The sequence below is a fragment of the Mirounga leonina genome, unplaced genomic scaffold (genome assembly GCF_011800145.1).
Source record: "Mirounga leonina isolate KUSES-001 unplaced genomic scaffold, KU_Mleo_1.0 Mir_176, whole genome shotgun sequence".
In the NCBI taxonomy this organism is placed as follows: domain Eukaryota; kingdom Metazoa; phylum Chordata; class Mammalia; order Carnivora; family Phocidae; genus Mirounga; species Mirounga leonina.
Window position 1 is genome coordinate 54551544 of NW_023270454.1, and position 20977 is coordinate 54572520.

At 36.8% G+C, this 20977-nt stretch overlaps 1 protein-coding gene across 6 annotated transcripts in view; it reads right to left on the minus strand.

Moving 5' to 3' along the window:
* ABHD18 (abhydrolase domain containing 18) overlaps window positions 1-20977 on the minus strand; it is a 52003-nt gene that overhangs the window by 4475 nt on the left and 26551 nt on the right. For 3 of the 6 annotated variants that reach the window (XM_035023095.1, XM_035023096.1, XM_035023097.1), the window contains exons 5-10: window positions 20894-20972; window positions 20705-20789; window positions 18805-18832; window positions 11420-11558; window positions 9273-9362; window positions 8505-8606 (exon numbers count right to left, since the gene is read on the minus strand). In XM_035023095.1, coding sequence (XP_034878986.1) covers window positions 8505-8606; window positions 9273-9362; window positions 11420-11558; window positions 18805-18832; window positions 20705-20789; window positions 20894-20972 — 523 coding nt within the window. Of the gene's footprint in view, window positions 1-8504; window positions 8607-9272; window positions 9363-11419; window positions 11559-18804; window positions 18833-20280; window positions 20647-20704; window positions 20790-20893; window positions 20973-20977 lie in introns of those variants that run through there. The other 3 variants (XM_035023100.1, XM_035023098.1, XM_035023099.1) reach the window with 3 other exon arrangements.

Sequence of the window (20977 nt, forward strand, 5' to 3'; positions counted from 1 at the left end):
ATATTTGTAACTTACATGACAAAGAGCTAATCCTTTAATTTATTAAGAGCTAGAAGTGAATACAAAGCCCAAAATGACAGTAGAAAAAGTGAGCAAAGGACATGCACATAAAGGTCACAGACAATGAAACATATATAGCTCTTAAACTTAGAAACATATCCAATTTCACTTATAATTAAGTAAATTAAATAAAAACAATACCAATTTCACCATCAGGTTGACAAAAAACAAAACAAAACCCTTAAGTTTGCTAACATACTGAATTTGTGAGATTATGGGGAAACAGATACACATGTTCCTGCTGGTAGTATGAATTGAAACAACTAGAATTAGACAAAATCTAGTAACATTACAAATGCAACATTTCTAGGAATTTACACTTGTGAAATGACATATGTACAAATTTATTCATTGCAGCACTGTTTGTTACTAGGGAAAATGAGAAACAGTATCAACAGGGTACTGGTTAATAAATCATGGTACATCCACCCATATAGTTGATTATTCTGCAGCAGTAATAAAGAAAAGGAAACATTTGTGTATAGTCCATAAAAAAAGGTAAGAAAAAAGTTCATATTTCTATTGGTTTGAAAAATTCCTTGAAATATTAATAAATAGTGGGTTATTGAGGGAGATAGGACTTAGGCAAATTGGGAATAAGGGTAGGACTTGTTTCATTATGTGTCTTTTTATACTTCATGATGCTTGAACTATATGACCATACAATCTATTTAAGAAATTAAGGAAGGAAAAATTGGTTGAAGGCAAGGGGGAAAAAAAAACCAACCTGGCTAACAGAACAAATCACTGAAGTCATCCAGATCAAAGAAATATAAAAGGGAAAGGGAAAGGAAGTTTAGAAACACTGAGAAATGTAAGATCAAGCACCCTAAAATTACTTAGAGTGGTACACCAACAACTTTAACTGCTTTTGATTGGAAAAAGTTTTTATAACAAAAAAGAAGGAAGCCATCTTAACATTCCTTGACTATGCATTACTGTGAACTAGTTCTGAGACAAAAAAAACTTGTATATAACCACCAAGAGTCAGAGGCACAAAAAAAGTGCTGGGTAAGATCACACTGCCATTTCAGACAATCAAAATTTTTGATTCTCCCTTCAAAAAATTTTCACATTGAGTTTTCTCGTAAGCTCTCAAATATAGGCATCTTTTTGCTTATATGTACAGGGGAACACAAGGAACTAACTTGCAGGTAGAGGTATTTTGTAACAAAGTTCTTAGGCAAGTAATTATACAAGATAGACTGGGGCGCCTGGGTGGCTCAGTTGGTTGGGCGACTGCCTTCGGCTCAGGTCATGATCCTGGAGTCCCGGGATCGAGTGCCACATCGGGCTCCCTGCTCAGCGGGGGGTCTGCTTCTCCCTCTGACCCTCTTCCCTCTCGTGCTCTCTGTCTCTCATTCTCTCTCTCAAATAAATAAATAAAATCTTAAAAAAAAAAAAAACTATACAAGATAGACTTACTTTATAAGAGTGAGATTTATAGTGGCATAATTATAAAAAGTCCTAATTGATAGCAGATATTCTCGTTTCCTTTCTGATATTTCTTGAGATTCTCAGTAACTTCCAAACTCAATGTGTAAAATTAAAAATTCAGAAAAAGAAAAAAATTCATGAAAGGAACTGGTTACCTTAGGAGACTAAGAGGGAACCAATTCGTTATCCTGAAAACTGGTAGATTATGGTAAAGAATCAAGCATTTATCTTGCCTTTCCTATATGAACTGAACTACTAGGTAACCAAATAATAGCTAGATAAGTGCCTTTTTATACAAGCATTCAAACAAATAAATAAAAAAGAAATGACAGAATTAGAATATCAGCATTTTGCAGCCCTCCACTAATTAATAGACATAGCTATGTATTAAACATCAGTGGAGGCTTACATCACAAAATAGAGACAACCAGACATTATGTGTTTCCTATACTCCTACCAAAGAAACAACAACTGAATTTAATCGACTCTAGACCCAGCTGCCAACTTTCAGGCAATACAGAGCATGCGTGAACATGCTAAACTGTACCATGAGAATGCAATAAAAAAATAGCTACGCTTGGGACACCTGGGTGGCTCAGGCAGTTAAGCATCAGCCTTCGGCTCAGGTCATGATCCCAGGGTCCTGGGATCAAGTCCCACATCAGGCTCCTTGCTCGGTAGGGGGTCTGCTTCTCCCTCTCCCTCTGCCTGCTGCTCCCCCTGCTTGTGCTGACAAATAAAAATCTTAAAAAAAAAAAAAATGGCTAGAATGTGAAAAATTCTACACATAAATAGCCTAAAACTTCAATAGATAAATTATAAAAAAAGGGAAAGGAATAGAAGAGAATTTACAAATTAAAAGATACTTAAAAGCACAAATAAAAGAACTGTGTCTAAGGATATACATTTGGACAATAAAATTATTTTAAAGAGAGAAGGAAGTAATTACTATAAAAATCAGGATTATGATTAATAGTGGGGGGAGAAGGGCTTTTTAATTAGGACACATGGAAGTGGTTTCTGGGTTGGTTGGTCCACTTCTTGCTTTTCTTTTTAATTTTTTTACATTTTTAAATTTTTTCCTCTCTTCCCCTATGACCCTCTGTTTTGTTTCTTAAATTCCACATGAGAGCATATGACAACTGTCTTTCTCTGACTGACTTATTTCACTTAGCACAATACCCTCTAGTTCCATCTACACTGATGCAAATGGTAAGATTTCATTTTTTTGATGGCTGAGTAGTATTCCATTGTGTATATATACCACTTCTTTATCCATTCATCTGTTGATGGACATCTGCACTCTTTCCATAGTTTGGCTATTGTGGACATTACTGCTATAAACACTGGGGTGCATGTGCCCCTTCAGATCACATTTGTTTCTTTGAGGTAAATACCCAGTAGTGCAATTCCTGGATCTTAGGGTAGCTCTATTTTTAACTTTTTGAGGAACCTCCATACTGTTTTCCAGAGTGGCTGCACCAGCTTGCATTCCCACCAACAGTGTAGGAGGGTTCGCCTTTCTCTACATCCTCACCAACATCTGTCATTTCCTGACTTGTTAATTTTAGCCATTCTGACTGGTTTGGGTGGTATCTCATTGTGGTTTTGATTTGGATTTGGATTACCCTGCTGCCAAGCATTTTTTCATGTGTCTGTTGGCCATTTGTATGTCTTCTTTGGAGAAATGTCTGTTCATGTCTTCTGCCCATTTCTTGACTGGACTATTTGTTCTTTGGGTGTTGAACTTGATAAGTTCTTTATAGATTTTGGATACTAGCCCTTTATCTGATAAGACATTTGTAAATATCTTCTCCCATTCTGTCGGTTGTCTTTTGGTTTTGTGGACTGTTTGCTTTGCTGTGCAAAACCTTTTTATCTTGGGGCGCCTGGGTGGCTCGGTAGTTAGGCGGCTACCTTTGGCTCAGGTCATGATCCCAGGGTCCTGGGATCGAGCCCCACGTCGGGCTCCCTGCTCAGTGAGAAGCTTGCTTCTCCCTCTCCCACTCCCCCTGCTTGTGTTCCCTCTCTCGCTGTGTCTGTCAAATAAATAAATAAAAAATCTTTAAACAAACAAACAAACAAAAACCCTTTTTATCTTGATGAAATCCCAGTAGTTCATTTTGGCCTTTTGTTTACCTTGCCTTTCGAGATATATCTAGCAAGAAGTTGCTGCAGCCAAGGTCACAGAGGTAGCTGCCTGTGTTCTCTTCTAGGATTTTGATGGGACTCCTGTCTCACATTTAGGACTTTCATCCATTTTGAGTCTATTTTTGTGTATGGTGTAAGGAAATGGTCCAGTCTCATTCTTCTGCATGGGGCTGTCCAATTTTCCCAACACTATTTGTTGAAGAGACTTTTTCCCATTGGATATTCTTTCCTGCTTTGTCAAAGATTAGTTGACCATAGATTTGAAGGTCCATTTCTGGGTTTTCTATTCTGTTCCATTGATCTATGTGTCTGTTTTTGTGCCAGTACCATACTGTCTTGATGATTATAGCTTGAAGTCTGGAATTGTGATGCCACCAGCTTTTCTTTTCTTTTCTTTTTCAACATTCCTTTGGCTATTCGGGGTCTTTTCTGGTTTCATACAAGTTTTAGGATTATTTGTTCCAGCTCTGTGAAAAAAGTTGATGGTATTTTGATAGGGACTGCACTGAATGTATAGATTGCTCTACGTAGCATAGACATTTTAACGATATTTGTTCTTCTAATCCATGAGCATGGAACGTTTTTCCTTTTCTTTGTGTCTTCCTCAATTTCTTTCATGAGTATTCTATAGTTTTCTGAGTACAAATCCTTTGCCTCTTTGGTTAGGTTTATTCCTAGGTATCTTATGGTTTTGGGTGCAATTGTAAATGGGATCAACTCCTTAATTTCTCTTTCTTCTGTCTTGTTGTTGGTGTATAGAAATGCAACTGATTTCTGTGCATCGATTTTATATCCTGCCACTTTGCTGAATTCCTGTATGAGTTCTAGCAATTTTGGTGTGAAGTCTTCTGGGTTTTCCACATACAGTATCACATCATCTGTGAAGAGTAAGAGTTTGACTTCTTCTTTGCCGATTTGGATGCCTTTTATTTCTTTTTGTCTGATTGCTGAGGCTAGGACTTCTAGTACTATGTTGAACAACAGTGGTGATAGTGGACATCCCTGTAGTTTTCCTGACCTTAGGGGAAAAGCTCTCAGTTCTTCCCCATTGAGAAGGGTAGTCACTCTGGGCTTTTCATAGATGACTTTTATGATATTAAGGTATGTTCCCTCTATCCCTACATGGCAGAAAGTTTTTATCAAGAAAGAATGCTGTATTTTGCCAAATGCTTTTTCTACACTGAGAGGATCATATGGTTCTTTTCCTTTATTTTATTAATGTACTGTATCACATTGATTGATTTGCAGATGTTGAACCACACTTGCAGCCGAGGAATAAATCCCACTTGGTCCTGGTGAATAATCCTTTTAATGTACTGCTTGTGTTCCCTCTCTTGCATTCCCACCAACAGTGTAGGATCCTACCAACTGGATCCTATTGGCTAGTACCTTCGTGAGAATTTTTGCATCCATGTTCATTAGGGATATTGGTTTGTAATTCTTCTTTTTGATGGGGTCTTTGTCTGGTTTTGGGATCAAGGTAATGCTGGCCTCATAAAATGAGTTTGGAAATTTTCCTTCCATTTTTATTTTCTGGAACAGTTTCAGAAGAATAGGTATTAATTCTTCTTGAAATGTTTGGTAGAATTCTCCTGGAAAGCCATCTGGCCCTGGGCTCTTGTTTGTTGAGAGATTTTTGATGACTGCTTCAATTTCCTTACTGGTTATGGGTCTGTTCAGGTTTTCTATTTCTTCCTGGTTCAGTTTTGGTAGTTTATACATCTCTAGAAATGCATCCATTTCTTCCAGATTGCCTAATCTTTTGGCATATAATTGCTCATAATATGTTGCCTAATCTTTTGGCATATAGTTGCTCATAATATGTTCTTATAATTGTTTCTATTTCTTTGGTGTTGGTTATGATCTCTCCCCTTTCATTCATGATTTTATTTATTTGGGTCCTTTCTCTTTTCTTTTTGATAAGTCTGGCCACGGGTTTATCAATCTTATTAATTCTTTCAAAGAACCAGCTCCTAGTTTCATTGATTTTTTCTACTGTTCTTTTGGTTTCTATTTCATTGATTTCTGCTCTAATCTTTATTAATTCTCTTCTCCTGCTGGGTTTAGGCTTTATTTGCTGTTCTTTTTCCAGCTCCTTTAGGTATAAGGTTAGGTTGCATATTTGAGACCTTTCTTGTTTCTTGAGAAAGGCTTGTATTGCTATATACTTCCCTCTTAGGACTGCCTTTGCTGCATCCCAAAGGTTTTGAACAGATGTGTTTTCATTTTCATTTGTTTCCATGAATTTTTTAAATTCTTCTTTAATTTCCTGGTTGACCCATTCATTCTTACTAGGATGTTCTTTAGCCTCCATGTATTTGAGTTCTTTCCAAATTTCCTCTTGTGAGTGAGTTCCAGTTTCAAAGCACTGTGGCCTGAAAATATGCAGGGAATGATCCCAATCTTTTGGTACCAGATGAGACCTGATTTGTGATCCAGTATGTGATCTATTCTGGAGAATGTTCCATGGGCACTAGAGAAGAATGTGTATTCCGTTGCTTTGGGATGGAATGCTCTGAATGTATCTGTGAAGTCCATCTGGCCCAGTGTGTCATTCAAAGCCCTTGTTTCCTTGTTGAGTTTCTGCTTAGATGATCTGTCCATTGCAGTGAGTGGGGTGTTAAAAGTCCCCTATTATTATTGTAGTATTATTGATGTGTGTCTTTGATTTTGTTATTAATTGGCTTATGTAATAGGCTGTTCCCATGTTAGGGGCATAAATATTTACAATTGTTAGCTCTTCTTGTTGGATAGACCCTTTAATTATGATACAGTGTCCTTCCTCATCTCTTATTACAGTCTTTGGTTTAAAATCTAGTTTGTCTGAAAGAAGGATTGGCACCCCAGCTTTCCTTTGATGTCCATTAGCATGATAAATGGTTTTCCACCGCCTCACTTTAAATCTGGAGGTGTCTTTGGGTCTAAAATGAGTCTCTTGCAGACAGCATATTGATGGGTCTTGCTTTTTTTAATCCAATCTGATACCTGTGTCTTTTGATTGGGGCATTTAGCCCATTTACATTCAGAGTAACTACTGAAAGATGTGAATTTAGTGCCATTGTTATACCTGAAAGTCACTGTTTCTATATATTATCTCTGCTCCTTTCTGGTCTGTGTTATTTTTGGGCTCTCTCTTCATTTAAAGGATCCCTTTTAATATTTCTTGTAGGGCTGGTTTGGTGATCACCATTCTTTTAGTTTCTGTTTGTCCTGGAAGCTTTTTCACTCCTATTCTGAATGACATCCTAACTGGATAAAGTATTCTTGGCTGCATATTTTTCTCATTTAGCACCCTGAATACATCATGCCAGTCCTTTCTGGCCTGCCAGTTCTCCGTGGATAGGTCTTGCCTTTGTAGGTTACAGACCTCTTACCCTGAGCTGCTTTCAGGATTTTCTCTTTGTCTCTGAGATTTGCAAGTTTCACTATTATATGTTGGGGTGTTGACCTATTTTTATTGATTTTGAGGGGGTTCTCTCCGCCTCCTAGGTTTTGATGCCCGTTTCCTTCCCCAAATTGGGGAAGTTCTCCACTATAATTTGCTCCAATATATCTTCTGCACTCCCTCCTCTCTCTTTCCTCTTCTGGGATCCCAATTATTCTAAAATTGTTTCACTTTATGGTATCACTTATCTCTCAAATTCTCCCCTCATGATCCAGTAGTTTATCTTTTTCTCAGCTTCTTTATTCTCCATCGTTTGGTCTTATATATCACTAATTCTGTCTTCTGCCTCATTTATTTTAGCAGTTAGAGCCTCCATTTTTTACTGCATCTCATTAACAGCCTTTTTTTATTTTGACTTGATTAGATTTTAGTTCTTTTAGTTCTCCAGAAAGGGATCCTCTAGTGTTTTTTCAAGCCCAGCTAGTATCTTTATAATCGTTATTCTGAACTCTATTTCTGACATCTTACTTATATCTATACTGATTAGGTCCCTGGCAGTCAGTACTGCCTCTTGTTCTCTTTTTTGAGGTGAGTTTTTCCATCTTGTCATTCTTGCAGAAAGTGGTTGCTTTTCTATTTGTAGAATTGCAGCTATTCTTTTCTTAGATCTCCAGTTGAGTTCACAGGTGTTCAAAATGATTTGATAGGTATGTAGCTGAATTCCTGGGACCAGACAAAACTAAGGTCTCCTACTCCCCTGCCATCCTGGACTATCTGGGTGGTCACTTTCTTTCTTTCTTTTTTTTTAATCTTTAAAAAAATTATTTATTTGTTTTTAACGATTTTATTTATTTATTTGAGAGAGAGAAAGAGAGAGTGAGAATGCACAAGCAGGGGGAGTGGCAGAGGCAGAGGGAGAAGCAGGCTCCCTGATGAGCAGAGAGCCCGACGCGGTGCTCAATCCCAGGACCCCAGGATCATGACCTGAGTCAAAGACAGACACTTAACTGACTGAGCCACCTAGGTACGCCTAGGTGGTCAATTTCTATTCAATTGGTATGAGCCATACATTTGCATTGCATGATTTTTTGTATCTATGTTTTATTTTAAAATGAAGAATCTTAAAAACTAAAAAGTACGACTGCTTTTTAACAAATTTGTGATTCTTCTTAAAAATTTGAATCATTGGGCGCCTGGGTGGCTCAGTTGGTTAAGTGACTGCCTTCGGCTCAGGTCATGATCCTGGAGTCCCGGGATCGAGTCCCACATCAGGCTCCCTGCTCAGCAGGGAGTCTGCTTCTCCCTCTGACCCTCCTCCCTCTCGTGTTCTCTGTCTCTCATTCTCTCTCTCGCAAATAAATAAAATCTTAAAAAAAATAAAAAAATAAAAAATAAAAAAAATAAAAAATTTGAATCATTAAACACAATCAACTTTTCCCCCCAATGTTATGCAGAGATTAAAAATACTTACTCCACAGTATTCAAGCATGTGAATAATTTCTTCTTCATAAACTGTCTGTGTATAATACTGCTTTTCTAGCTCCCTCCAATTAATCGATTTACTTAGCACACCCTGAAATAACAAACTATGTTAAGATCACATCACTCCATAAAACATTTTGTCCAATAATTTTAATTTTAATTATTAGTGTGCAGAAAAGAGTAAACATAGCAGGCTTGAAACTTCCTATCTTTAGAAAGCCCTGCTTGCAATGTTGGCCCTTGATTAGAATCTGGGAACTTGACTAATAAACAGTTCCTAACCCCAATATACAACTTTCTAAATGACAGGGTGGGTCACTGTGCCCAAACTGCTTGTACAATGTAGTTTCTGCTGAATATGTACTTTCCATCTGGAATTTTCATACATGTGAGACAGAGGGTCCCTAAATGATTGACCCCTGATAAGCCTGGGCTGCCAGGCTCAACTCAGTTTCACTGATGGACATTTCACACATACTATCACAAACCATTGCTGGATGAATTAAACACATCCTGTGAGATTCCAATGGAAGGTTGTGCCTGATTTCCTCTGGATTTTGCCCTATGTGCCTTTTCCCTTTGCTGATTTTGTATTGTATCTTTTTGATATCATAAGTCTTAGTCATGAATCAGACTATATGGTAAGGCCTGTGATACCTTCTAGAGAATCAGCAAACCTGGAGGTGGTTTTGGGAACCCCAAAAACAACTTTAATTATATATATAGCTATCTAAATATTAATTGCAATTAAAATTACCGTAGTGAAGACCCCAGATGCTGTGGACCAAGACAGACATGGAATCAATGGCATGGGCTTAGGCCAGTTGGATACTGCTAAGGAAGCCATCTGCAATATGTTTAACAGTCAGTTAGAGAGCTTCTGTTTAAATTTCTATTCATTAAAATGAAAAGTATTTGATATTAAGAAGTAGTCTGGGTAGTAATTGCTGAGATAAGATATGAACACAAAATCTCTAAATACTTGGGGCATCTGGCTGGCTCAGTCAGTAGAACACAGGACTCTTGACCTCGGGGTTGTAAGTTTGAGCCCCACGTTGGGTATAGAGATTACTTAAAAATATAATCTTAAAAAAAAAAAAAATCTCTAAATGCTCCTGAGAATGTCTAGTAGCCTTCTGAAACTCCCCAAATCACAAATTCAATGACATATAACTTCCCCCTTAGAAAATAATTAAAGTACGTTGGAGAATTTTAAGTAATCTCAAGACCCTTCATAGAGAACTACTTTCTACTGGATAAATATAGAGCAAAGAGGCTGAAATGTAGATGCTGGGCAGCAGGCTGATCATATTCATTACCTAAATGACTTGCACAGGTACAGCAAAATCACAACTACAAAACCTCAGACCTTTGGGGCTGACTTTGAAAAATGCCAAGAATTTGGTGAAATACAAACAGATTATATAAGTGATATAAAGTAATGTAATGTGTGTGTTTAGAAAAGGGAAAAGTTATTTTTGGTTAGAGGAATGAGAGAAGGCTTCATGAACTGGCTGTCTTTCAGGGGAAATGAAAGATGAGATCTTGTCTTCCATTTAAAGAAGACAATATGATCAAAGGCAAGATGGTGAAAAAGTGCAAAGGCAGGTAGGAAAACGACCAATATACTTTAGTTTGGCTGGTCAATAGGGCATATGTAGCCAATGGGGTGGGAGAGATAGTTAGGTCTGGAAAGACTGGACAGTATCAGATTAGAGGTCCCTTTTGCTCTGTATATAATGGGAAATTAACAAAGAGGTCTGAGCAAAGGAGCAGCACTGTCAAAGAAGTGATTCAAGGAAGCTAAAAGCAGTTTATAGGACTGATCAGAGCAGGTAAGACCTGAGGTGGGGAAACCAGTATAGGAAGTAATTCAGGTGAAAGTTATAAGACCCCAATCTAGGTCATAAAAATAGAAACACTACTAGGGAGGAAAAGAAATCCTTTCCACCCTTCAAGTTCACGGTGTAATAATTTTTTCGAATTTTAATCAGTTTTTGAACTTAATTTTATAACTCAAATGACTTACAAAAAAACTTGTTTCTTTCGAAATGTCCTGAGTGGCTAATATGTCCAGGTAACAAACTAGAGCATATTTACAAGCCCTTACTGAACCAACTGCTTCATGGAGAGAACAAACTGCTAAGAAAGTAATCACAGTGCAGTGAAATAAGCACTAAGGAGAGATGAAGTACAGTCTGGGGTTAGGCTGGGAGTCAGGAAGAGCTCCTCATAGGAAGTAAGCTCTGGATTGGAACCAGGAGGGCAAACTGCTATTTTGGCTAGGAATGAGAGGGCCCATGAGGGATGCTAGCACCCAGCATAGCTAGAGCCCAGTGCAACAGCAAGCCTTTGGCAGGTTTTAAGTAGGAGAGAACACAGATGAGATTTAGGAAAATCACTCTAGTTATGGTGTGGAGAAAAACTTAGAAGAAGATTAATGAGAGAAAAGACGAGACACAGAGAAACCAATTAGGAGGCTGTTTTAGTACACTCTAGAAGACAAAGTAAAATAGGTTGGTGACCCTGGGGATAGAGATAAGAGACAAATGAAAAGTATTTTCCAAATTCATTATCTTCACCAATTTAACAGCGTATTTATACTTGAGATGTGAAAAGGTAAGTTTTATAAAAATCAACTTTTATTTTCTTTTTTTAAAATCAACTTTTAATAAAATATTAAATCCAATATCTGAGCTATAGCTGTGAAATAAGTAGTACAATCAATGTCTACATAAATCATACCAAAAAAATCATAATTGGAACAAAAGTTTGAAACCTGTTTCTGCTTTTGCCAAAACTAAAATTAATTCCACACCTAAAGTAAAATTTTAAAATAACTACATTCTCTAGATTTTATGAACATAATCGCAATTAAATATCACTTGAAATTAAAAGGCTTACATGTCCTCCCATGGATATTCCAGTCATTCCTAGAGGTCCATAACCCTCTCTCTCTAGCCAGTGCAAGAGAGCTGCAGATTCTAAAACAAGAGCTCCTCCCATCACAAAAAGGTCAGACACGTTTTTTAAGCTGGACCTTCTAGCCTCACAAGACAAAAGAGAAAATTATTTATGTATTTACATTTTAACATATGCAAATTTACAACAGGCAGCCAGACTTCATGTTTTTCTTTTAAAGGACGGATTAGGTAAGTAAAACAATGGAATAAATTGATGGAATTAAAGTGCTAACATTATTCTACAATTAATTAAAACTTATTTTTAAAAGCTATATATGCTCTTTATTGAATCTTTATTGAATTTCAATTATTTAACTATTTTGAAGCCCAGGAAATAATATTTATTTGATAGCACTTAAAAAAACTGTTAAAGGGGCGCCTGGGTGGCTCAGTCGTTAAGCTAAGTCTGCCTTCCGCTCCAGTCGTGGTCCCAGGGTTCTGGGACCGAGCTCTGCGTCAGGTTCCCTGTTTGGTGGGAAGCCTGCTTCTCCCTCTCCCACTCCCCCTGCTTGTGTTCAATCTCTCGCTGTGCCTCTCTGTCAAATAAACAAATAAAAAATCTTAAAAAAAAAAACTGTTAGAAAAAACCAATTCATACTTGTCCCTCCTATTTTTACAATAGAACTTAAAGCAGAAGATTTTTAAAAAAGCAATGTAAAAGAATTTAACCTAATACTCATGTATTTCCAAAATCTTAAATATGTTGCTTATTTCCACAAAATACACAATTTATGAATATAATCAACCAGAAAATTTTTTTAATTGTAGTATAATTAACATACATCATATTAGTTTCAGATACACACACACACACACACACATACATTACTCAGTGCTCACCATGGTAATTGTAGTCACCATCTGTCACTATATAATGTTATTACAATATTCTTGACTATGTTCCCCGTGCTGTACTTTTCAAATCCATGACTTATTTATTTTATAATTAAAAGTTGGTTGGAAAAGTAATTTTTTATAAAAATACATGTTTTGATTAACTTAAAGACCAATTCAACTAGAATTTCCTGTCTTTAGAAATTAATTTTACATATAAATACATTTCCTTAGAAGTACTTAAATGATTTTTTTAGGGGGGGGCGCCTGGGTGGCTCAGTCGTTGGGCATCTGCCTTCGGCTTAGGTCATGATCCCAGGATCCTGGGATCGAGCCCCACATCAGGCTCCCTGCTCCGCGGGAAGCCTGCTTCTCCCTCTCCCACTCCCCTTGCTTGTGTTCCCTCTCTCACTGTGTCTCTCTCTGTCAAATAAATAAAAAATCTTTAAAAAAAATAAAAACAAACAAACAAATAAATGAATAGAAATCAAAAGCTAGAAGTGATTAAACTCAGTGAGGAAGGGATGTCAAAAGCTGAGATAGGCTAAAAGCTAGGCCTCATGCAGCAAACAGCCAAATTGTGAATGCAAAGGAAAAGTTCTTGAAGAAAATTAAAAGTACTACTCCAGTAAACCCACAAAATAGAAAGCAAAATAGTCTTCTTGCTGATGCAGAGAAAGTTTTACTGGTCTAGATAGAAAATCGAAACAGCCACAACATTCCCTTAAGCCAAAGCCTATTCCAGAGGAAGGCCCTACCTCTCTTCAATTCTATGAAGGCTGAGGAGGTGAGGAAACTGCAGAAGAACAGTTTGAAGCTAAAAGAGGTTGCTTCGGGTGCTTGCATGGCTCAGTTGGTTAAGCTGCGGCCTTCGGTTCAGGTCATGATCCCAGGGTCCTGGGATCAAGTCCTGCATCCAGCTCCCTGCTCTGTGGGGAGTCTGCTTCTCCCTCTTCCTCTACCTGTCACTCCCCCTGCCTGTGTGTGCTCTCTCTCTCTGTCAAATAAATAAATAAAATCTTAAAAAAAAAAAAAAAAAAAAAGAGGTTGCTTCATGAGGTTTAAGAAAAGAAGGCATCAGAGCACCTGGGTGGCTCCGTTGGTTAAGCGACCAACTCTTGATTTCAGCTCAGGTCATGATCGCAGGGTCCCTAGATTAAGCCTCACTTCAGGCTACACACTCAGTGGGGAGTCTACTTGAGATTCTCTCCCTCTCCCTCTGCTCCTTCCCCCACTCTCGCACACTCTCCATAAAATAAATTGTAAAAAAAAAAGAAAAGAAAGGAAGCCATCTCCATAACATAAAAGTGCAAGCTGAAGCAGTAAGTGCTGATGTGGAAGCTACAGCCAAGTTATCCAGAAGATCTAGCTAAGATAATTAATGAGGGGGGCTACTCTAAATAACAGATTTTCTTTTTTTTTTAATTTTATTTATTTTATTTGAGAGAGAGAGAGCATGCGAGTGGAGGGAGGGGCAGAGGGAGAGGGAGGAGAGAATCCTCAAGCAGACTCCCCACAGCGCGCGGAGCCTGACGCAGGGCTCGATCCCATGACCCTGAGATCATGACCTGAGCCAAAATCAGAAGTCAGAAGCTTAACCAACTGAGCCACCAAATCCAACAATAGATTTTCTTTCTTTCTTTCTTTTTTTAAAGATTTTATTTATTCATTTGACAGAGAGAGAGAGGGAGGGAGATTGAGCACAAGCAGGGGGAGAAGCAGAGGGAGAGGGAAAAGGAGGCTCCCCGCTGAGCAGGGAGGCGGATGTGGGGCTCAATCCCAGGACCCTGGGAACACGACCCAAACAGAAGGCAGATGCCCAACTGACCAAGCCACCCAGACACCCTTCAACAACAAATTTTCAATGTTGAAAAATAGCATTCTGTTGGAAGAAGATGCCATCTAGGGCTTTCATAGCTAGAGAGGAGATGTCAATGCCTGGCTTCAAAGCTTCAAAGGAGAGGCTGACTCTCTTGTTAGGGGCTAATGCAGCTAGTGTCTTTTAAGTTGAAGCCAGGACTCATTTACCATTTCAAAAATCCTAGAGCTCTTAAGAATTATGCTAAATCTACTATGCCTTCTCCTATAAATGGAACAAAGCTTAGATGACAGTGCATCTGTTGACAACATGGTAACAGAATATTTTAAGCCCACTGTTGAGACCTACTTGCTCAGTAAAAAAGATTCCTTCCAAAACATGACTTGGTTACCCAAGAGCTCTGATGGGGATGTACAACGAGATTAATATTTTCAGGCCTGCTAACACAACATCCATTCTACAGTCCATGGGTAAAGGAATAATTTTGACTTTCAAGTCTTATTATTTAAGAACTGCATTTCATAAGGCTATAGCTACCATAGACAGTGACTCCTCTGATGGATCTGGGCAAAGCCAATTGAAAATTTTCTGGAAAGGGGTCACCATTCTAGATACCAGTAAGATCACTTGTGATTCACAGGAAGAGGTCAAAATATCAACATTCACAGGAATTTGGAAGAATTTGATTCCAACCCTCATGGATGACTTTGACTTTCAGTGGAGTAAGTAACGGCAGATGTGGTAGAAATAGCAAAAGAACTAGAATTAGAAGTAAAGCCTGAGGATGAGACTGAATTGTTGCAATCTCATGATAAACCTTTTAATGGATGAGGAACTGCTTCTTATGGATGAGCAAAGAAAATGCTTTCTTGAGATGGAATCTAAACTTGGTGAAGATGCTGTGAAAATTGCTGAATGACAACAAAGGATTTAGAATATTACATAAACTTAGTTGATAAATCAGTGGCAGGGTTTGAGAGGATGGACTCCAATTTTGAAAGTTCCACTGTGGGTAAAATGCTATGAAACAGCATCACATGCTTCAGAGAAATTGCAAAAGGAAGAGTAAATTGATGTGGCAAACTTCATTATTGTTTTAAGAAATTACCACAGCCACCCAACCTTCAGTAACCACCACCCTGATCAGTCAGCAGCCATAAACACTGAGGCAAGACCCTCCACCAGCAAAAATTATGCCTTGCTGAAAGCTCTGATAATGGTTAGCATTTTTTAGCAATAAAGCTTATTTTATTTTATTGTAGTTGATACACAATGTTACATTAGTTTCAGGTGTACAACATAGTGAGTTGACAAGTCTATATGTTATACTATGCACACCACAAGTGTAGCTACCATCTGTCACCATATAGCGCTATTACAATACCACTGACTATATTCCCTATGCTGTACCTTTTATTCCTGTGACTTATTCATTCCATAACTGGGAGTCATAAAATATATTTTTTTAAAGATCCATTTATTTATTTTAGTGAGAGAGAGATGGGGGGCCAGCAGGAGATTGAGAAGAGCAGACTCCCTACTGAACAGGGAGACCCGATACAGGGCTTGATCCACGACCCTGAGATCATGACCCAAGCCAAAATCAAGAGTCGGATGCTCAACGACTGAGCCACCCAGGTGCCCCAGCAATAAAATATTTTTAAATAAAGGTATGTACACTGTTTTTTTAGACATAATGCTATTGCACACTTAACAGACTACAGTATAGTGTAAACATAATTTTTATATGCACTGGAGACCAAAAAATTCATTTAAGTTGCTTTATTGCAATATTCCCTTTATTACGGTGGTCTGCAACTGAACCCACAATATCTCCAGGGTATGTCTGTATAGTGATAAAAAATACTACTATCTTATTACTGAAGTGTCCAAATTAGAGTCTGTTTTCAAAATTTAGTTCATATAAAGACATACATGATTGGCTTCTGGATGAAACCTTGTCAAGGTGTACAAAAATTCATTTTATCAATGGTTGTTTATTATATGTATATGTAGCGTGATTATGCACAAACAACTAGGTGTCATAAGAATGCCAAGTTATGAAAAACAGAATTCTTGCCCGCAAAGAGCTTATATCCACTCTTCTACCACATCCTCTCAGAGCTCTAAGTTCCATAAGGCAGAATTTATGGAAAATCTGTCAAAACAGATCATACATGTACTTCCTCATAAAAGAGCCCATGTATCCTTATATTTTCTTATCATCATTCCAATTTTCTATTTATTATCACATAATTCCCCTGATTATTTATTTTGGCCTGGTATGGAAGTTTGAATTCCCAGGTATACCTCAGTTTGCTCTTTTATCTAAAAGTTACCGATGTGGGGTTCTGGGACAGTAGTTATTTATAACAGTGGACCCAGTTTCAAAATGTTTAAGCACTGAAAATAGGCATAAGATGCCTTTTAAAAAGAGATAAAAAATAACTGTTTATTATTTAAATTGCAAGCCATTTCTTACAATGAATTACTTGAAAAAAATCAAATATTATATTTCTTGGATATATGATATGTGATAGAATATTTTATAAACACGACTCTCACATCAATTCTGTATGGAAGAAATTATATAGTATTTCCACTTTATAAATGAGGTAGGTAACAGATACTTAGACCAAGGTCATACAATTATTAAATGGCAAGTTACAATTGCAACCTATGTCTGTGTGACTCCAAAGTCAAAGACTTTCCATTAAACCCATGCTGCCTCTAACTACAACTCAATAAACTCTTTTGGGTTTTTAAGCACCAATAAACAGGGTAAAAATGACATGCCTAGTTCTGAATTCAGAACTTGGTTCCAGGGTAAGCATTCTTTTTTTTTTTTTTTTTAATTCATTTTTTTTAAAAGATTTTATTTACTTATTTGTGTGAGAGAGAACACAAGCAGGGGGGGAGCAGCAGGCAGAGGGAGAAACAGGCTCCCTGCCAAGTAAGGAGCCTGATGTAGGACTCAATCTCAGGACCCTGGATCATGACCTGAGCCAAAGGCAGATGCTTAACCGACTGAGCCACCCAGGAATCCCCAGCAGAGTAAGAATTCTTTAACTTTTAGCTTGGACATTAATTTTCACATTCCACAAAGTTTATTCTTTTATATATGTGTGTGTGTGTGTGTATAACTTATACATAAATATGTATGCTTGCTTGCTTATTTATTTATTTATTTATTTATTTATTTATTTATTTATTTATTTATTATTTATTTATTTATTTATTTATTTATTTATTTATTTATTTATTTATTTATTTATTTATTTAAAGTAGGCTCCAAGCCTTGAACTCAAACTCAGAACCCTGAGATCAAGACCTGAGCTGAGATCAGGATTCAGACACTTAACAGACTAAGCCACCCAGGCGCCCCTCACTAAGTTTATTCTAAACTATCCTTCATAGGATATAGGTTTGCTTCCAATGTACCCCACTTTCATCTATATCTCTTCCATGTCATGACCACATGGAACATGTGACTTCTATATCTACCTCTCCAGAACTTTCCAACTCCCTACTTAACTTCACCTGCAGATCTAACAGACATCACTAATTTAACACGTGCAAGTCAGAACTTTTGATTTCTTACCAACAATATTCATAAGTTATCAACAAGTCTTATTTCAACTTCTAAATTATATCTCAAATCCATTAGAACTTCTTTCCATTTCCCCTGCCACTATCTTAAAGTTGTTTTTTCCCTGCATTATTGCAATAGCTTCCTATTTAATTTTTCTGCTGCTACTCTTGTCCCAGTAAGCCAAAATGAGCCTTTAAAAGCACAAATCAGATCATTCCTCTGCTTAAAGTCTTCCAAAGATTTCCTACTGCATTGACAGTAAAATTCAAAGCACATGGCTCTTCATAAATCTGCCCTTGCCCTCATTTCTGACCTCATCTTATACTACTCTCCCACCTCATGCTTATATCAGGCTTTTCATTTATTCGTCCTCTGAGGCTTCCTCCAGGTCTTCACCTGGGTGGCTCCTTCCCATTATGTCATGTCCTCATATCTAATACTTTTCCAACTCTGCACTTACCCTCTATTATTCTTTACTTGATTTCCCTGCTTTATTTTCTTCGTGGCATTGGTAAATATCCAAAATCATCTTACTTATTTTTACCTATCTCCCATCCTTGAATATAAGCTCTATGACAGTAAGGACCTTGTCTTTTTGTTGCTATCTTCCCAGTGTCTTAGATCAAACATTTATTCAGTGACTCAAAACCAAACACAATATATAGATTATGGAAACGCAAAAAAATCGCCTTCAAAGTTCATCATTTTGAAAGACCAAAAAGAGATTATCTTTAGATTACCCACACCATAAATTGTAAGAATAAAGAGTGGTGTTTAATTTTACGAAGTAAATGTACTTTAAGAAGGAAAATGTTTTAACATTTCTTCAGTTACCATTTTACAAATAAAACATATATTCCATCAGTCTGTTAAATTTTCTTACTTATCTCTTTATCAAACATTTTAAGTGAAAAAGCTTAAAATAAAAATAAGTCAACATTCCTACTACAGTTTTATAACAGAATTTTCTCCCCAAATAACATCTGCTTATTAAATTTAGAAATGATTAACCGAAGACTAACAAAAATTTTTTATTTAATTTGGTATAAAGACTACAAAAGTGAAGGTGATACATACTTACATTTGGTCTTTGGGCTTCCTGCAGCCATTTAAAAATGTGGGTCAAAGAGAAAGTTTTAAAATAATTAAATATAGTCTGTGTCTCAAAACACATTAACTTAAGCAAAATAGTTACATTTGAACACAATTTGATACTGAAATAACTATTTTCTAGTTATCTCAAATACGCTGTTGAGTTCTCAGGTTTTTCAACTTGATTATTTTTCTTTTTTCTTTTTAAAAACAGCTTTATTGATATCACATACCATACAATTCACCCATTTTAAGGGTACAGTTTAATATGTTTAGTATATCCACAGGGTTGTACAATCTTCAACTTAATTTTGTAAATGAAGAAAAGCATATTAGAAGAAAAACTACTTCATCTACAGACAACCATATTAATATTTTGGTGTAGTTCCAGTATTTTTTCCTTATGCAGTTTTTTTTAATGGATTTTCTGTTTTTAGGTTTTTCTGTCATACCACAGAGTTTTGTTTCCTATTTTTGCACTGTACTTTTCATAAATTACTGTAAACTTTTTAATAATAACTAACCATTAAAATTTACTGAATGTTTGTTATTTACCAGGCACCATTCTAGACAGTATTAAGTACTTAATACTAGGAATAACTTCAGAGATTATTCCCATTTACCAACAAAAAAATTGAAGTTAAAAGGTTAAGTAACACATCTGAGGTCATACAGATACTAAAGTGGTAGAGCAAAAAACATAACCAACTGCATAATATTCTAATATTATGAGCCACAATTTACTCAACTCTTTTTCTATTATTAGACACTTAAGCTATTCCTAATGTCTTACTATCATAAAGCTATATAAATATCTTTTTTGTTTTCTATCACTTTCTCTTTTCTTATTTTTTTTTTTTTTAAGAGATGGGGGCAGGGCAGAGGGAGAGGGAGAGAGAATCTTAAGCAGGCTCCACGCCCAGCGCCTAAGCCCAACGCAGGGCTCAATCTTAAAACCGTGAGATCATGACCTGAGCCGAAATCCAGTCGTCCCCTTAACTGACTGAGCCACCCAGGTGCTGCTCTTTTCTTTTCTTTTTTTTTTAAGATTTTATTTATTTATTCATGAGAGATAGAGAGAGAGGCAGAGGCAGAGGGAGAAGCAGGCTCCCCGTGGAGCAGGGAGCCCGACGTGGGACTCAATCCCAGGACCCTGGGATCATGACCTGAGCTGAAGGCAGACGTTTAACCGACTGAGCCACCCAGGCGTCCCTGGTGCTGCTCTTTTCTTAGTATTTTATCCTTAGAATAAATTTCCAAGAATCAAAATCAAAGTCAAGGGACATAAAATTTTTTAAGGCTCCTGTTATAGATGGTAAAAATGCTTTCCCAGAGGATTAAACTGGTTTTCACAGCCATTAATAATAAGAATGCCTATTTTTTTTTTACAATAGCCTCACAACTATTGTGTTTTATTTTTTAAATCTTTGGTAATGTTGCTTTAACTTTACATTTCTCTTATTACCAGCAACGTTGAACATTTCTTTATATCTGTGCATCACTTTCGTTTCTTCTTCTGGGAATAGTCTGACGTCATCTTGAAAGTTAAGTTAAGTACTGTTCTAAACCTCAACTGATGACTTAAATGTAAATGCATTTAAAACATGAGGGTTTCCTTAATAGCAAACATTTGACTTAATATTAAAATCCAGCATAAGTTTTATAAGAAAAAGAAGTACAATTTATCTTTATTATACAGTAGAACCATAATCCCTACATTGGTTTTTTAAAGGCATGAAACAATTTTTCACTCTTGCTTCTTAAATATTTTCTGAACTGACAACTAAATTTAACTGGTTTAGAAAAGCTGGTTACTATCTATCATTCCTTTTGATGACTAAATCTATTAATCAATAAATGAAAGATTTCTAGGTATCACAAAAGGATATAATAAGGGTTTTCTAACAACAAAGAAGCCATTCGGGCTTCTTTAATCATAGGACGAGCCATTAGTGTTCGTCGTCTCCAGTAATGCTAAGGAAAGAAAAGATGGCATACTTAAAGAATATAATAACCACATCTGTGTTACACAATTATGTTAACAAATTAGGGATTAAGGCATTATAATAGAGTCTTACATGATCTCCTGTTCCAGCAAGATGAATGCATACAGGTTTATATTTGCTGTTCCATTCTTTAGGAACAATAAGTTGGAACCTATT